Genomic DNA, 13171 nt, shown 5'->3' on the forward strand with positions numbered 1-13171 from the left:
ATTAATATAAGAGAAAATAATCTTGTTTCTTAACTTAGTTATAATTTTAGTACTAACTCAGATTGAATATCATTGATGTATAAAAGTAAATAAACAATCTTGATTAATCTCTATCATATTTCTTGAAATATATTAATATTGTAAAAGAGAGTATTATCAAATTACATTATCAGATGATATCATTAAAAATATATTAATATTGTGAATATCAATGTTGAAAAAATGTTGATACTTATACATTATAGTGATTTGTGAATCATGATAGTTAAATATATATATATATATATATCATTCCTGACTTGATTACAACTTGTACAATAATTTTTGAAAACTCAAAATCAATTTTAATTATTAATAATTAAAAACTTAAACTTACAACTAACTAATATAAAAAGAAAAAAATCTACTTCTTCTCTTTCTCATTCTTCTTATCATTCTTCACAATTCACTTCTCATTCTTCTTCTTCTTCTCCTTCTTCTCATCTGAGGTGATAACCACCTCAAAATCTCCCTTCACTGCCTTCTCAGAGAAGGGTTCCTGCTGCTCCTCCCCAGCCAGGTCAACCTGCACCTCAAAATCCCACATTTTCTGGTCTGCTGCCTCGGGTTCCACCTCAGCAGCAAGCAGATTGACATGTTCAGAGAGCAGAACTGTCTTCTCAATGTCCTGAATCATGAAGTGCATTCAAGACCTGAATAAGACCTCAATTCCCTCCTTCTCTGCCAGCTTCTGCTAATCAATTAGAGAACAGAAGCATTATTAAAAATCATTATCTCTCAATAAGTAAAAAACTTATCAGTTTTGACTTCTTTGTCTCTCACTTCAACACCCTCTTAATCTTCTTCTGTCATCACTTATTTATAGTAATACTCTTCTTCTCTCTCTCTCTCTCTATCTTGAACTCAAATCATTCTCAGAACTTCTTCTAGTCTCATCACTGCTGTATGAGACTCTTCACTGTCTTCTTCTTCAATCTCTCACAGACAGCGTCATCTGCATTATTTCTATACTTAGTTCAGTCTAAATCTATCAGAAGCATTACTTAAAATCATTATCATTCTACTCTCTTACAAAGTCTCTTCAAGGCATTATAACATGTCTTGCAATCTGTCTCTTCTCACTTGAACACCTTCTTCTTCTCTTTCTTCAATCTGTGACAGTGCTCACGCGCCTTGATGATTCACAGAACTGCAGAATATTTGAAGAAGAATGACATAATTGATTTCAGTGAGTATTGAAGAGAAGTGAAGGCAGAAGAGGCAGCCAGGAATAATATAATGATAGTAATAATGATGATGATGATGATGATAATGATGATGATAATGATGATGATGATAGTGATGATGTTAATAATAATGATGATAATGATGATGATGATGATGAAAGGAAGAGTGCATTGAAATATATTACTAACTTATCAAATATAAAGAGATAAAGAAAATATTAACAGCTTTCAGAGATATATGAAAACAGCTACAGTGTTGCATAGCAACATCATCTTCATTCAATACATGCAGTGTTGATATTCTTTGTATACAGTTATCATATAATCTATATCAGAGATACATGCAGAAAACAGATCTTTATTGCTAGAGAGAATGATTGCAGCAATTCTCTGTTTTCATATTATAAAGATAAGTTATTCTCATTTCTTTCTTCTCTCTTTTCTCTTCTTCTTCAACCCATCACTAAGTTCAAGCCAGTATGAAAACTATTAAAACACTCTTAGAAACCCTCAAATTGAAGAGTATAGACTAATCAAATTTTAAATACAGAAGAATCAAATTATATTCAACATTACTAATTATTCATCCCTTCTCAATAAAACCACAGTTGCATCTTTCCCCCCCCTCTCAAACAAAACATGGCCCGCGAAAAGCAAGTACCACACCAGACCATAATAATCAACACAGCCCCAGCATGCAGGGCTGCATACACACAGTGCATGCTGAACTGAGAGACTGCATGAGTTGCAAATCAGCACCAGCATCTCAGAAAGAGCCATGCAGTGTGAGAAAGCTGCAACTCTCAGTCACATGTGCAGAGAGTGAATCATCACAGTAAGTGCATGTGCATTGCATGAAAGTAACACTTTTTGATAACACTCAGTCTCTGATATCATGAAAATAGAGTCTCTTCATGAGATTCATTTTTATCAGAAGTCAGAGAATCTTATATTTCTCAAGACCATCTTCACTCACCTTGTCTGTGAAATCAATGAGAGAAATCATCAATTTCAGCATTCTGTTCTTGATATTATTCAAGTGACAGCAGAGTCCACCCTGGCCACACTTTTTAAGTGTATATTTTCTAAATATTCACATTTATACAGATATATACTGATTATTTATTAGATGATGTTAAGACAATAGCTCATCACAGCTGTGTTACCCTCACTGTGAGAGATACACAATTGATAATAAACATTGTAAAGACTCTGAGAAGTGAGTATTTTAAAGATGCTGCAGCTCTGCAATCTTGATTTTTTTTTTTTTTTATTTTTTATTTTTTTCTTTTTCTTTTCTTTTTTTTTTTTTCTTGTTTTTGTTTTATTTTTTGTTTTTTGTTTTTTTTTTGTATTTTATATTTTTTTCATAATTAAAATTATATGAATTATGATCTGTGTTCAGAAAAGTAATGATATTTAGTAACACTCTCTGTTGAATTTTCAACAAATGAGCACTATGTTATGATATTATGTAAGTGAGAAGTGATTTCATAATCTCATTTAATGTCATTCTCAATAATGAGATCAGAATGAAAATGTGACTAAGAATTCAAACATATTCTTTATCCAGGACTAGATTTTTATTTAAAAAGTGAATCTGAAATCTTTAATATTTGAAATAACATGATTTGGAATCAATGTGATAAACACAAACCATGACCAGAAGTAATGCTTTTAGGCAACATGACAACTGTAAAGTTTGATCCTGGTCTCAGACACGGTCACACGGTCAGTCTAGTGATATTATATAGAGATAGTTATTGAGAAGCTATATAAGTGAGCTTGACTATCTTGCTTAAATAGCAAGCTTATAGGCTACAGAGTTATTACAAGAATATCACAGATATAATACTTAGTATATTAAGAAGATTGTATAAGAAATGCAGTAACTTTTATACATATTTCAGTAGAAGAAAAATAAATCACTGACTTCTTTAATGAGAAGTCAGCATTTAGCTATTCTATATAGATAATGAGCTGATACTCTTCTCTCATTTCATGAGTGAGAATAACTGAAGTGATATCTCAGCAGCATCTCACTATTAAGAAAGAGTAATTTACTGATCTTATATAGAAGTGAGATTCTCTTATCTATCAATCAGATCTTTCTATGATATATCTGAATGATATCATAGAGTGATTGAAAACCAGTTTGAATGACCTGCAAAATAAATGAAATCATTCACATGAAAGTAATGAGCCGTGTGAAACTGCAGCAGGGCCTTGACGCGGCCAGAGACGTGACAGTCAAGCTGCTTTAAAAAGACTTAGAAATAGTTAGATTTATAATGATCAAATGAATCTTGAACTGATCTTAAACTCTGTTTTGAAAATTTAAAAGAGAAGAATATCAAAGCTGATAATTCATCTACACTGAGTTCTAGCTTATATAAATATTCATGATAATGAATTGGCTGATTCAGCTGCAAAAAAGAGTTCAGAATTAAGCAGATTTATTTAAAGAATTATATTCTGATCTTTTATAAAGAGAAAAATAAAAGAATCTTATTTAGATATGTAAAATGAAAGCTGGCAGAAATAAAAGAAGAGTATACATTATTCAAGATTTGAAATAAAACTCAAGTGAAAATCTTGTTTAATTAAATGTAAAAAGAAAATATTCTCATCTATAATACAGCTAAAACTAGAATATGACTATTTTAAATCTTATATACAAAGATTTAATGATAGATTTAATTCAATAGAATGCTCATTCTGCAATGCAAATGAGAATTCTGAGTATATTATAATACACTGTGCATTATATAATAGTCTCAGAGTCAGATTGAAAGAGAAGTATAATCTAAATTAATTAAATATAAGATTCTTATTCTCAACTGAGACAGAAATTAAATACTTAATAGACTTTCTATCAGAAACTCAAGCAGCTATAAGAAAATAGCTGAATTCAGAAATATCTGAATATGAAGAGAAGAAAATCAATCAGATATAGTCTGTTAAAACAGTTATATACTATCTTTTAATAATTTATTTTATTACAGTCTCTCTTTACTTTATCTTTTTCTTTCAATTCTTTTCTATCTATCTATTTAATATGTCTATCTTTAAGACTGTGTTCTCTTTTCTTTTGTCATGATATTATCAAATGATTGCAAAGTATCAGAAGATGTTAAAATACTGTAATTTGTAAACAGTTTTTATATTCTGAGCTGGAATTTTCTGATTTTACATATCTGAAATTAATGAATGTATAATAGTTATTTTTATAGATATAGGAAAAACTCTGAGAACTTTTAATTCTTAGATAGATGTTATAGTCTCTGACTGTATATATCTATAATTAAAGAATAATAATAATAATAATAATAATTATATAAACTTTTAAATACTTAGTATTTAATTACTCTGAAATTTTAACTCTTAAATATCAGATAATTAATAACAGTGTTTCTCAGATTATAACTAATCTGTAAATCTCAATTCATAAGTTCAGTAATATAGTTAATGAGAGTGATATAACTAGAAATAAAGACTATAAAAGAAACTTAATTCAGTTAATTTAAAAGAATTTTAATAGAAGTATCTATAATTTTCAATAGAAAATAATACTGATAAATAAGATAATTTTTAAAATTAGTAATTATATAGATTGAATTCAGTGATATTACTAATATAATACTTGATTTTTTCAGTTTATAACTTATTTATGATGATTTCATCATTCATTCATCATTATACTATGATTTACAGCTCAGTGACCGTGTTGCCAATTGAAATGATGGAACAACCATAATCCGGTCGTGTAATAACCCTACGTTCTTCCGGTAAGGATGCCAGGTGATAAACTCACGTGACATGTTGTCTCCTTCGGACAATGGAGAGCCGCATTCAAGAAAACCTATCTTGAACTTCTCTCTCCCCCCATGCCCTAATTAATTGATATCTCAATCTCCTATCTCCTCCTTTCATCCATTCCTCTCTCCCTTCTGATTTGTACTGTACCTCTATTACCTAATTACCCTCTCCTCCCTCTCTCTGTCACCGCAGGCAATTTCAAATAGTCCCCCAATCTAACCCCCGGACACCTCCCTTCTCCCCTCTCCCACTTCCCACTTCACCCCGTTATCCGAATGAATAACATATATAATTAAAAGATAAGAAGGTTAGAACAGGATATGATGGACCTGCACGAAACCCAACGCCTCTTCCTCGAGTACCTGCACGATTTGAGCAACCAGTTCCACCGCGTGCCGGGCTCCGCCATCCTCCTGCGCTACATCAAGTCGTCGTACCAAAATGACCCCGTCCGCTCCGCCGTCGAGCTATTCTTGTTCCTCTTCGCGGTGAGATACCTGCTTGCGCCCAAGTATTCAACGAAGCCGAATTTCGTGCCGTTATCGGAGGAGGTTAGTTTTTTTTTTTTTTTTTTTTTTTTTTTGTTTTTTTTTTTTTTTTTTTTTTTTTTTTTGGCGCGTGGGGGAATTGCGGGTTAGGGGATGCAAGCTTGGTATGAGATGGGATATGGGATATTGATATTGGGTTGGTTGGGTTGGTTTCATTGTGCTAACTGGCTGGCTGGTTACATTGATGCGTTGCGGATATAGGAAATTGATGACCTGGTTGAGGACTGGACTCCGGAACCGCTTGTAACGGCTCCTTCAGCGCGGGATGAGGCGGAAGTGGAGAAACGGGTTGTGCTCGCTGGGTATGTGTTGTTCTCTTTTCATTTAATTTTTAAAAGAGCGAAATGCCAAAATAAAGACGATATTGTGACTCCATATACTACACACCGTGCTAACATTTTTTTTTCTGCTTTCAAAATAAACAGACCAACAGGCCCTAAGTCGAAACTCACCAACGGCCGCACCGTGATCAATCTCGCCTCTCACAACTTCTATAATCTTGTCACGAACGAAAACCTCAAGGAAAAAGCTATCCAGACCCTCCGCACATACGGCGTCGGCCCCTGCGGACCACCCGGCTTCTATGGAACACAAGACGTACACATGCGCACTGAGGCAGACATTGCGGCCGCCCTAGGCGTACCTGCCTGCATCGTCTACGCGCAAGCGTTCTCTACGATATCTAGTGTTATCCCGTCTTTTTCGAAGCGTGGTGATATCATTGTTGTGGATAAAGGAGTCAATTATGCGATTCGGAAGGGTATACAGATCTCGCGTAGCGCCGTGCGTTGGTATGAACATAATGATATGGAGGATTTGGAACGGGTCTTGAACAAGATTACGAAGGAGCAGGCGAAGAAGCCCTTGACGAGAAGGTTTATTATTACCGAGGCGCTGTTTGAGAGCAGGGGGGATATGGTGGATTTACCGGCTATTGTGCGTCTCGCACTTTTCTGTCTACCTCTTTTCTTTTTGCCCCTTTTCATCCCTTGGTCTGCCGTTGTGACAAGCAAAGCAGCTGTAGAAGCTAACTTTTCATAATGAAAAGATCGAGCTTAAATTACGTTACAAATTCCGATTAGTCCTGGACGAGACCTGCTCGTTCGGCGTCCTGGGCCGCACCGGCCGCGGAATCACAGAACACCAAAACGTCGACGCGACAGAGGTTGATATGATCGTCGGCTCGCTGGCCGGGCCCCTTATTGCTGGAGGCGGCTTCTGCGCTGGGTCAGAAGAAATTGTCCACCACCAGCGCATCTCCGCCAGCGCGTACTGCTACTCCGCCGCGCTTCCCGCCCTGCTGGCCACGACGGCTAGTGAAACCATCACCCTCTTGCAGAATAGTCCCGACCTTATCACGCAGCTGCGGGAGAATATCAAGGCGATGTGGGCCCAGCTGGATCCGCGGAGTGACTACGTCTACTGCACGTCTGCGCCGGAGAATCCGGTTATCCATCTCGTGCTGAAACCGGGTGTTGTCGCGGCGAAGAAGCTCTCCAATGAGGATCAGGTGGCTGTGATCCAGGATATTGTTGACGAGGTATGTTTCCTTCCCTCACATTCTTCGTCGTGTCTCCTCCGTTTAGCCTCTTTTTTATTCTTTCTCTTTCTTTTTCCTCCCCGCGCCTTTTCTTTTCTTTCTTCTCTTTTCTCTGCCAATTTAAATACCATTCACCTCATCCCAAGCCTAACCAACATATAAAACGTTCCTCAGGCTCTCGCCAATGGCGTCCTCATCACCCGTTGTAAGGCCATCGAGGACGACGTGATTCCCAAGCGCATTGCAACTCCCGCCCCTCCTGCTCTCAAAGTAAGCTTAACGACAGGCATATCGCGGAAGGAGGTTGAGAAGGCGGGAACCGTAATCCGCCATGCTATTACGAAGGTTCTCAGACAGAGGCGATGATATTTGTTTCGAGGTGCGGCTGGCTTGGCTTTTATGGGGGCTTGGGGGCTTTCCAGCGTTCTTTTCTGATTTTCATGATGCTGGCTTTTTTTTTCTTCTTCTTCTTTCCCCGCATGGTTGTGGGGTTTTGGTTTTGTCTTTTCTTTCTACTACTAAGATAAAGGCTTGGGAGACTTCTTGTAATTCAGTACCACCCCCCCCCCCCCCCGGGGGCTTTTATATTCTTATATAATAATGTTATTCACCTGGTCACCTACTTTTGTTCAACTCACCTGTACCCTATTATCCTCCTTATTTTTCTTTCCCCGTTTTGTCAATACATGTTGCCTTGTTTACGACGAGACTGGCGCGAACTACTGGCCATAGCTTCACTCTTGTTCACTCCTGTCCGACGCCTGTTGATTCTGTTCCCCCTTCCCTTCCTGGGCTCCTCAAGGATAATGTTACATGTATGAACCCCATAAGTGTAACCGCAGAGATTGCTTATCTGTACAGGATATTTCATGTCAATTCCAATTCCCTGGTTATGTGCCGGCCCAGGTATGTGTGTATATACATACATGCATCCATATACAATAATTCGTTCGATGTTTCAGAAAACCTCGACACCATCATCGTCATACGGCTTACATCAAACTGGTCAGCCCGTCTTATCCCCTCTGCTCTGCCCAATCGATCCCCCCATACTAAGGATGCGTCCTCAACCACCCAGTTTTTCTGTACCACCCTCCACAACATGTCATTCTATGAAACAGGACTGCTTATTGAATGAACTGCGTTTGTTATTTAATCAATGAGACCCAAGGGGAAGAGGAAGGTGAAGTAGTACATCAGCAACCTGCTAGCTGGTGATTCTCGTTTGGGTTTGGGGAGGTTAGGGTAAGTTTTTCTCAAAATTTTGAAAAAGAGAGAAGAAGGAAGTTTCTTGTTGGATCGTTCCCTGCTTGGATTGGATTGGATTGGGCTTTTGGGTTTGGTTTTTCCATCGTACCTGAGCTCCATACGTGGGTGAGGATGAGTCGTTGACAGTTGGCAGTCGGGATGATTGAGCGTATGTAGTTGGGAGCGGGTTTTTGGCTAGGGTTCTACTCTTTCTTCTTTTATATATATCATTTTTAACTAAGGTGTATCTTCTCATTCGCTTCATCTAATTCAACGGGAGTGTACTATTATTTAGTAGAGAGGATTGTTGTTTGCAGCCTGTTATTTGGTTAAGAGCCTCATTCCCACGACAACCAAATCAGGCCAACCGACTTGGGAATCCAACACCATTCCATTCACTCACATGCACAAAGAGAACCAACAACAACAACAACAACAACAACAACAACAACAACAACAACAACGCCGCCTCAAGTCTCTTTTCACAACAATAATGTCTTAGTTGTATCCGGGACAGTTTTCCTTATAAATAGAACGCTACATTGAAACCAAACAAAGAAGCAACATAAAACCTCAACTGCGACCTTATTTTCTAATGAACAGATCGGAAAAGGCCACATTGTCAGCCAGCTTGCTGTCCTGTTAGGTTTGCGCTACAATCGCAACAGTACTCTTGACCAGGCCTCTTTGGAATAATGAACGCATCAAGCCTCGGGTATCCCCTGCCAAGCCAGAGTCTTGTGTCACGCATCGTGTGTCGATTGATCAAGCTGGTTAGGTAGACCCGACGTTCAGTCCAATTTGATATTCCCAACTACTCTGGTTTGGTTCCTGGAATTTGCCCCGTCTCTCTTGAGAAAGTCTCTCTTGGGAACGAAAACGGGGCGTCCCGGAAAACTTGCCAACGAAACAAAGCAGCGAATGAGGGAAACAGAAAACGAAAATCCAGAAGGTTGTGTCGCGTTTGAGATGTCGTGGCTCCAAAGGAGAAAAAAAAGAAAAAAAAAAATCAATGCTGCGCTTGGCTTCGCTCTCTTGTCCTGGACCCTCAGTTAGATTTTTGATACAGTGATACAGGGGTATCTCTGAACGCTATATGTCAATCTTCACTAAATAGGGGCCGCTACAGTTGGCTGCATTGCCTGTTCAATAATGCAGTCGCTGATTAATGCGCCGAGGATACACCCTGCTGATTGGCTGTCTGTCTACCTTGCATATCCCGTTCGACAAGCATCCAAGCCATAAGGAGATGAGATGATGAAACCGGACAAACACGGACGCGGAGACGTCTACGGGAAATGGCGGTGTTAATTCGACTCCCATAAACAACTACGCACAAACGGTGAGAATGAGGTACGGTACGTCCCATTTGGACAACTCACCGACAAAAGCGTAGAGAAAGAGAATGGTATCGGATCTCCTCAGGGCAACATATGTGGCACTTCTTTAATCAGTTTACCGATTTCGCCTTTTTGCTACTTACAATCTTCTCTTCAAAGGAGAAAAGAAATTACCGTGTTTTCCTGCTTTGGGTTACCGCTCAGCCAATCTCTACACCCCATCGCCAACTCCCAACTACTAACAAGCACATGTACATGTTCCAATATGTATAGCAGTTCTTGCACACCCTAAGAAAAATAAAACTGGATCATGTTGCGTTCCTGGCCGATTTCGTTTCTTTCCAGTTCAACGCCGCCATTGCCTGTCCTTATCACCCCAATCTCCTCAGACCATCATTCATTCCCTTTGTTGGCAAGAGTTGATGCGCTGCCTGAAGTCGCCTTTCTCCGCGACTCCGGTGTTGGTGTTGCCATCTTGTTCGCCTCTAAACTAAGTCGATCTGTACTTCTTTCACATAACACTCGTTACTTTATTTTATTCCTTCTTCTTCTTTTTTTTTTTTTTTTATCTGTTTTAAATTCTTCAGGCCGAGCCTGGGGTTGGCTGCTGGTAATGCTCCTTTTTGTGAGCCCCGGCTTATTCCACTCCTTTTCTATTTTTGAAAGCTTTTATCTTTCTCACTACTAGTCAGTCTTTATCGAGCTATACTCGGTTGTCATTGCTCAACTAGTGTCTGAGATTTCTCCAGTCGGGGATTTTTATTTTTTATCATTCATTTTATTCTACTTACCTTCGTTACTTCTTGAGGGAGTCCTCGGCTTTGACCTTGCACCCAGTGCGCGATGGCCTCCTGAATACCTACCTGCTTCGTCTGGTAGTGATATATTGAACTCAGTCCCTCCTTATACCCTCCCTATTCAGACACCCTTGCCTTTCGCCCCTGCGAAGCAGTCCTATCTTTTACAAAATACAAACTTAACCATGCGTTGTGAATCTCTTGAACGCCAATCTCTCAATTAGCTTGTTTCATCAAGCTCCAACAACCTTGCACTTCATTGCAAAAGGAAAGAATCCCGTCGTTCATATCGCCGGCGTTGACAAATACAACCCTAGCTTCTTCGTGCACACACCAACATATTGATATACTGGAGTGGCCAGGGTCTCATTTTCCTGTTGCTGGGGCTAAATACCACCACGAAAACAGTCTCACGTTCACAACTTATACTAGCTCGTGAACTTCGAATCAGTGGGCTGTGGAGATATATATTCAACCCACTTGTTGTATGCCCTATTTCCGGGTGAGTGAAGTTTCCTTCTATCGTGTCAATTTGTGAGATCCAACCTTTTCTTCCCTGTCAAGGCTGTCCTCATATTGCTCCATTTCATTAGAACGAGGGTCGCTGAAAAGTTTTAAAGCTGCATTCTGGGCATTTACATATACTTGTTTACCTCTGCTCTTGTAATTACGGCTTCCTCTTGACTGACTGATAATGCACACACAGCGCTCCTCTCATCCCACATAGAGGGCCATCCATCCTTGGGAAATCTTCACATACATTGCACAAAAGTAAATACATGACAATGAAGACTGGTATCTTCACTATTACCGCGCTCTCTTTTCTAGGAGTAACAGAGGCCCTCCCGAGACGTAAGTTCTCTTGTTTTCTGCTTGTAATATGTACTACTATACTAAACTTAGCCATGAGATTGGAAGCTGATATATCTTGACGGCAGCCTACCGACCTCAAAATGCCAAGCGCGCGACCTTGACTAAATATGTCATTGTTGATGTGCCTGGGGTCGTCGTTTGGGTCAACCAGAATGGGAAACCTATTAAAACTGAGACCAAAGGCCTGGTGTCTACTTACACGGCTCCGCTGTCCACTGTCACGCAACACCTCCACTCGCCCAAGGGTCTAGCAACCAAAAATGTCCAACTTCCAGTTTCACCACTGCCTCCACTTCCACTTCCACCACCACCTTCAGCTGCTGCTCCCACACCTCCTGGAGGCAAATCTAACGTTGTTGACTTACCCAACTTGCCTCCACTTCCTTCGCCCAGTAAACCTTCACTTCCACTCCCTCTACCACCACCACTATCATCTCCGAAGGACCCCGCGGCCCCTAACTTACCACGAAAGGATTGGGAGGTATGCTACGCCCCATACCGAAGTGACGGCGGATGCAAATCTGAGAAAGAAATCGACGACGACTCTCCAAACTAGGCAAATACAACGTCATTCGTTTCTACGGGGTTGACTGCGATCAGGTCCCCAAAATCGTAGCTGCCGCTAAGAAGCACAACAAGAAACTGTTCGCCGGCATCTTTGACATCAACGATCTCGACAACGGTTTACACACTTTGATTGAGGGCGCCAAATCCGCCTGGCCAATCATCACTACAGTCTCTATCGGCAATGAACTTGTAAACAACGGCCAAGCCTCTGCCGATGCGGTCGTCAAAGCAGTAAACACCGCCCGCTCGAAACTGCGCGGAGCGGGTTACAAAGGCCCTGTCGTCACTGTTGACACTTTCGTCGCGCTTATCGACCACCCAGAACTCTGCAAAGCCTCCGATTACTGTGCTGCGAACTGCCATGCCTTCTTCGACCCCAATATCGACGCGTCTCGTGCGGGGGAGTTTGTCAAGGACCAGATGAAGCGTGTGTCTGCTGCTGCAGGAGGGGGAAAGATGACTATTATTACGGAATCCGGCTGGCCGAAATCCGGACAATCGAATGGGAAGGCAGTGCCGTCCAAGAAGAACCAGCAGCTGGCGCTGCAGAGTTTGAACAACGCATTTGCGAATGATGATGATGCTGGATTGTTTTTGTTTTCTGCTTTTGATGATCCGTGGAAGAAGGATATTGCGGGAACATTTGGATCGGAGAAGTTCTGGGGGATTTTGTGAAAAATGTTTTTGGGGCTGCTGTTCAATTTTTGGAATTTGGCATATTTATCTTACATTTTTCTGTTTTCGGAGGGAGTGTATCTGTGAGCTATTAGCGAGCTTGACTCTCTTCTATATTGATTTATAAGTGCAGGTGTTGGAGTAGAGAACAAACATTGAAGAGGTGAGTGAGAGGAATGTAGCAGCAGTGTTACCACAGTAATCACCTCACAATTCACACATGTAATAATGTAATCTAGCTACAGTGTCACACAATGAAACTTTTAGGGCCTGTTCGGTGACCCCGTCCAGGGCCCTATAAATCCGTAGAGTGCCAGCTTGTACGACCCTGGACGGCTCTGGCCGGGGTTATACACGCTAACCTGGCCGGATACCAAGCATGCCAAGCTGGCAGTCAGATTCATATTATAGAGTTCAACGGTGTAACTATTTAGTTGAAAAAGTGATAGATCTAAACCTATTCAAGTTAAATCTGTAGTTACTGTATACGCTGGAATGATGTGCTGACACATTCCAGTGTGGCCTGCAAATTGTGGAA

At 40.1% G+C, this 13171-nt stretch overlaps 3 protein-coding genes across 3 annotated transcripts; 2 read left to right on the forward strand and 1 right to left on the reverse strand.

Annotated features, from left to right (window-relative positions):
- Nucleotides 1-445: 445 nt before the first annotated feature.
- BDBG_16099 (uncharacterized protein) lies at nt 446-676 on the reverse strand (the record flags this gene model as incomplete). Its single annotated transcript, XM_031724116.1, has 1 exon — nt 446-676. The coding sequence occupies one exon, from the start codon at nt 674-676 to the stop codon at nt 446-448; it is 231 nt and encodes a 76-aa protein (XP_031575755.1).
- Nucleotides 677-5015: 4339 nt separating this feature from the next.
- Nucleotides 5016-8821, forward strand: BDBG_00353 (serine palmitoyltransferase). Its single transcript, XM_002629061.2, has 5 exons — nt 5016-5596; nt 5795-5895; nt 6019-6529; nt 6642-7133; nt 7308-8821. The coding sequence occupies exons 1-5, from the start codon at nt 5366-5368 to the stop codon at nt 7497-7499; spliced, it is 1527 nt and encodes a 508-aa protein (XP_002629107.2). The 5' UTR covers nt 5016-5365; the 3' UTR covers nt 7500-8821.
- A 2476-nt stretch (nt 8822-11297) lies between these two features.
- On the forward strand, nt 11298-12633 carry BDBG_00354 (murein transglycosylase; the record flags this gene model as incomplete). The annotated part of the gene is made up of 3 exons (XM_002629062.2): nt 11298-11370; nt 11457-11872; nt 11992-12633. 3 exons carry the CDS (start codon nt 11298-11300, stop codon nt 12631-12633), a joined length of 1131 nt encoding a protein of 376 aa, XP_002629108.2.
- Nucleotides 12634-13171: the final 538 nt, after the last annotated feature.

The sequence above is a fragment of the Blastomyces gilchristii genome (assembly GCF_000003855.2).
Source record: "Blastomyces gilchristii SLH14081 genomic scaffold supercont1.1, whole genome shotgun sequence".
Classification (NCBI taxonomy): Eukaryota; Fungi; Ascomycota; class Eurotiomycetes; order Onygenales; family Ajellomycetaceae; genus Blastomyces; species Blastomyces gilchristii.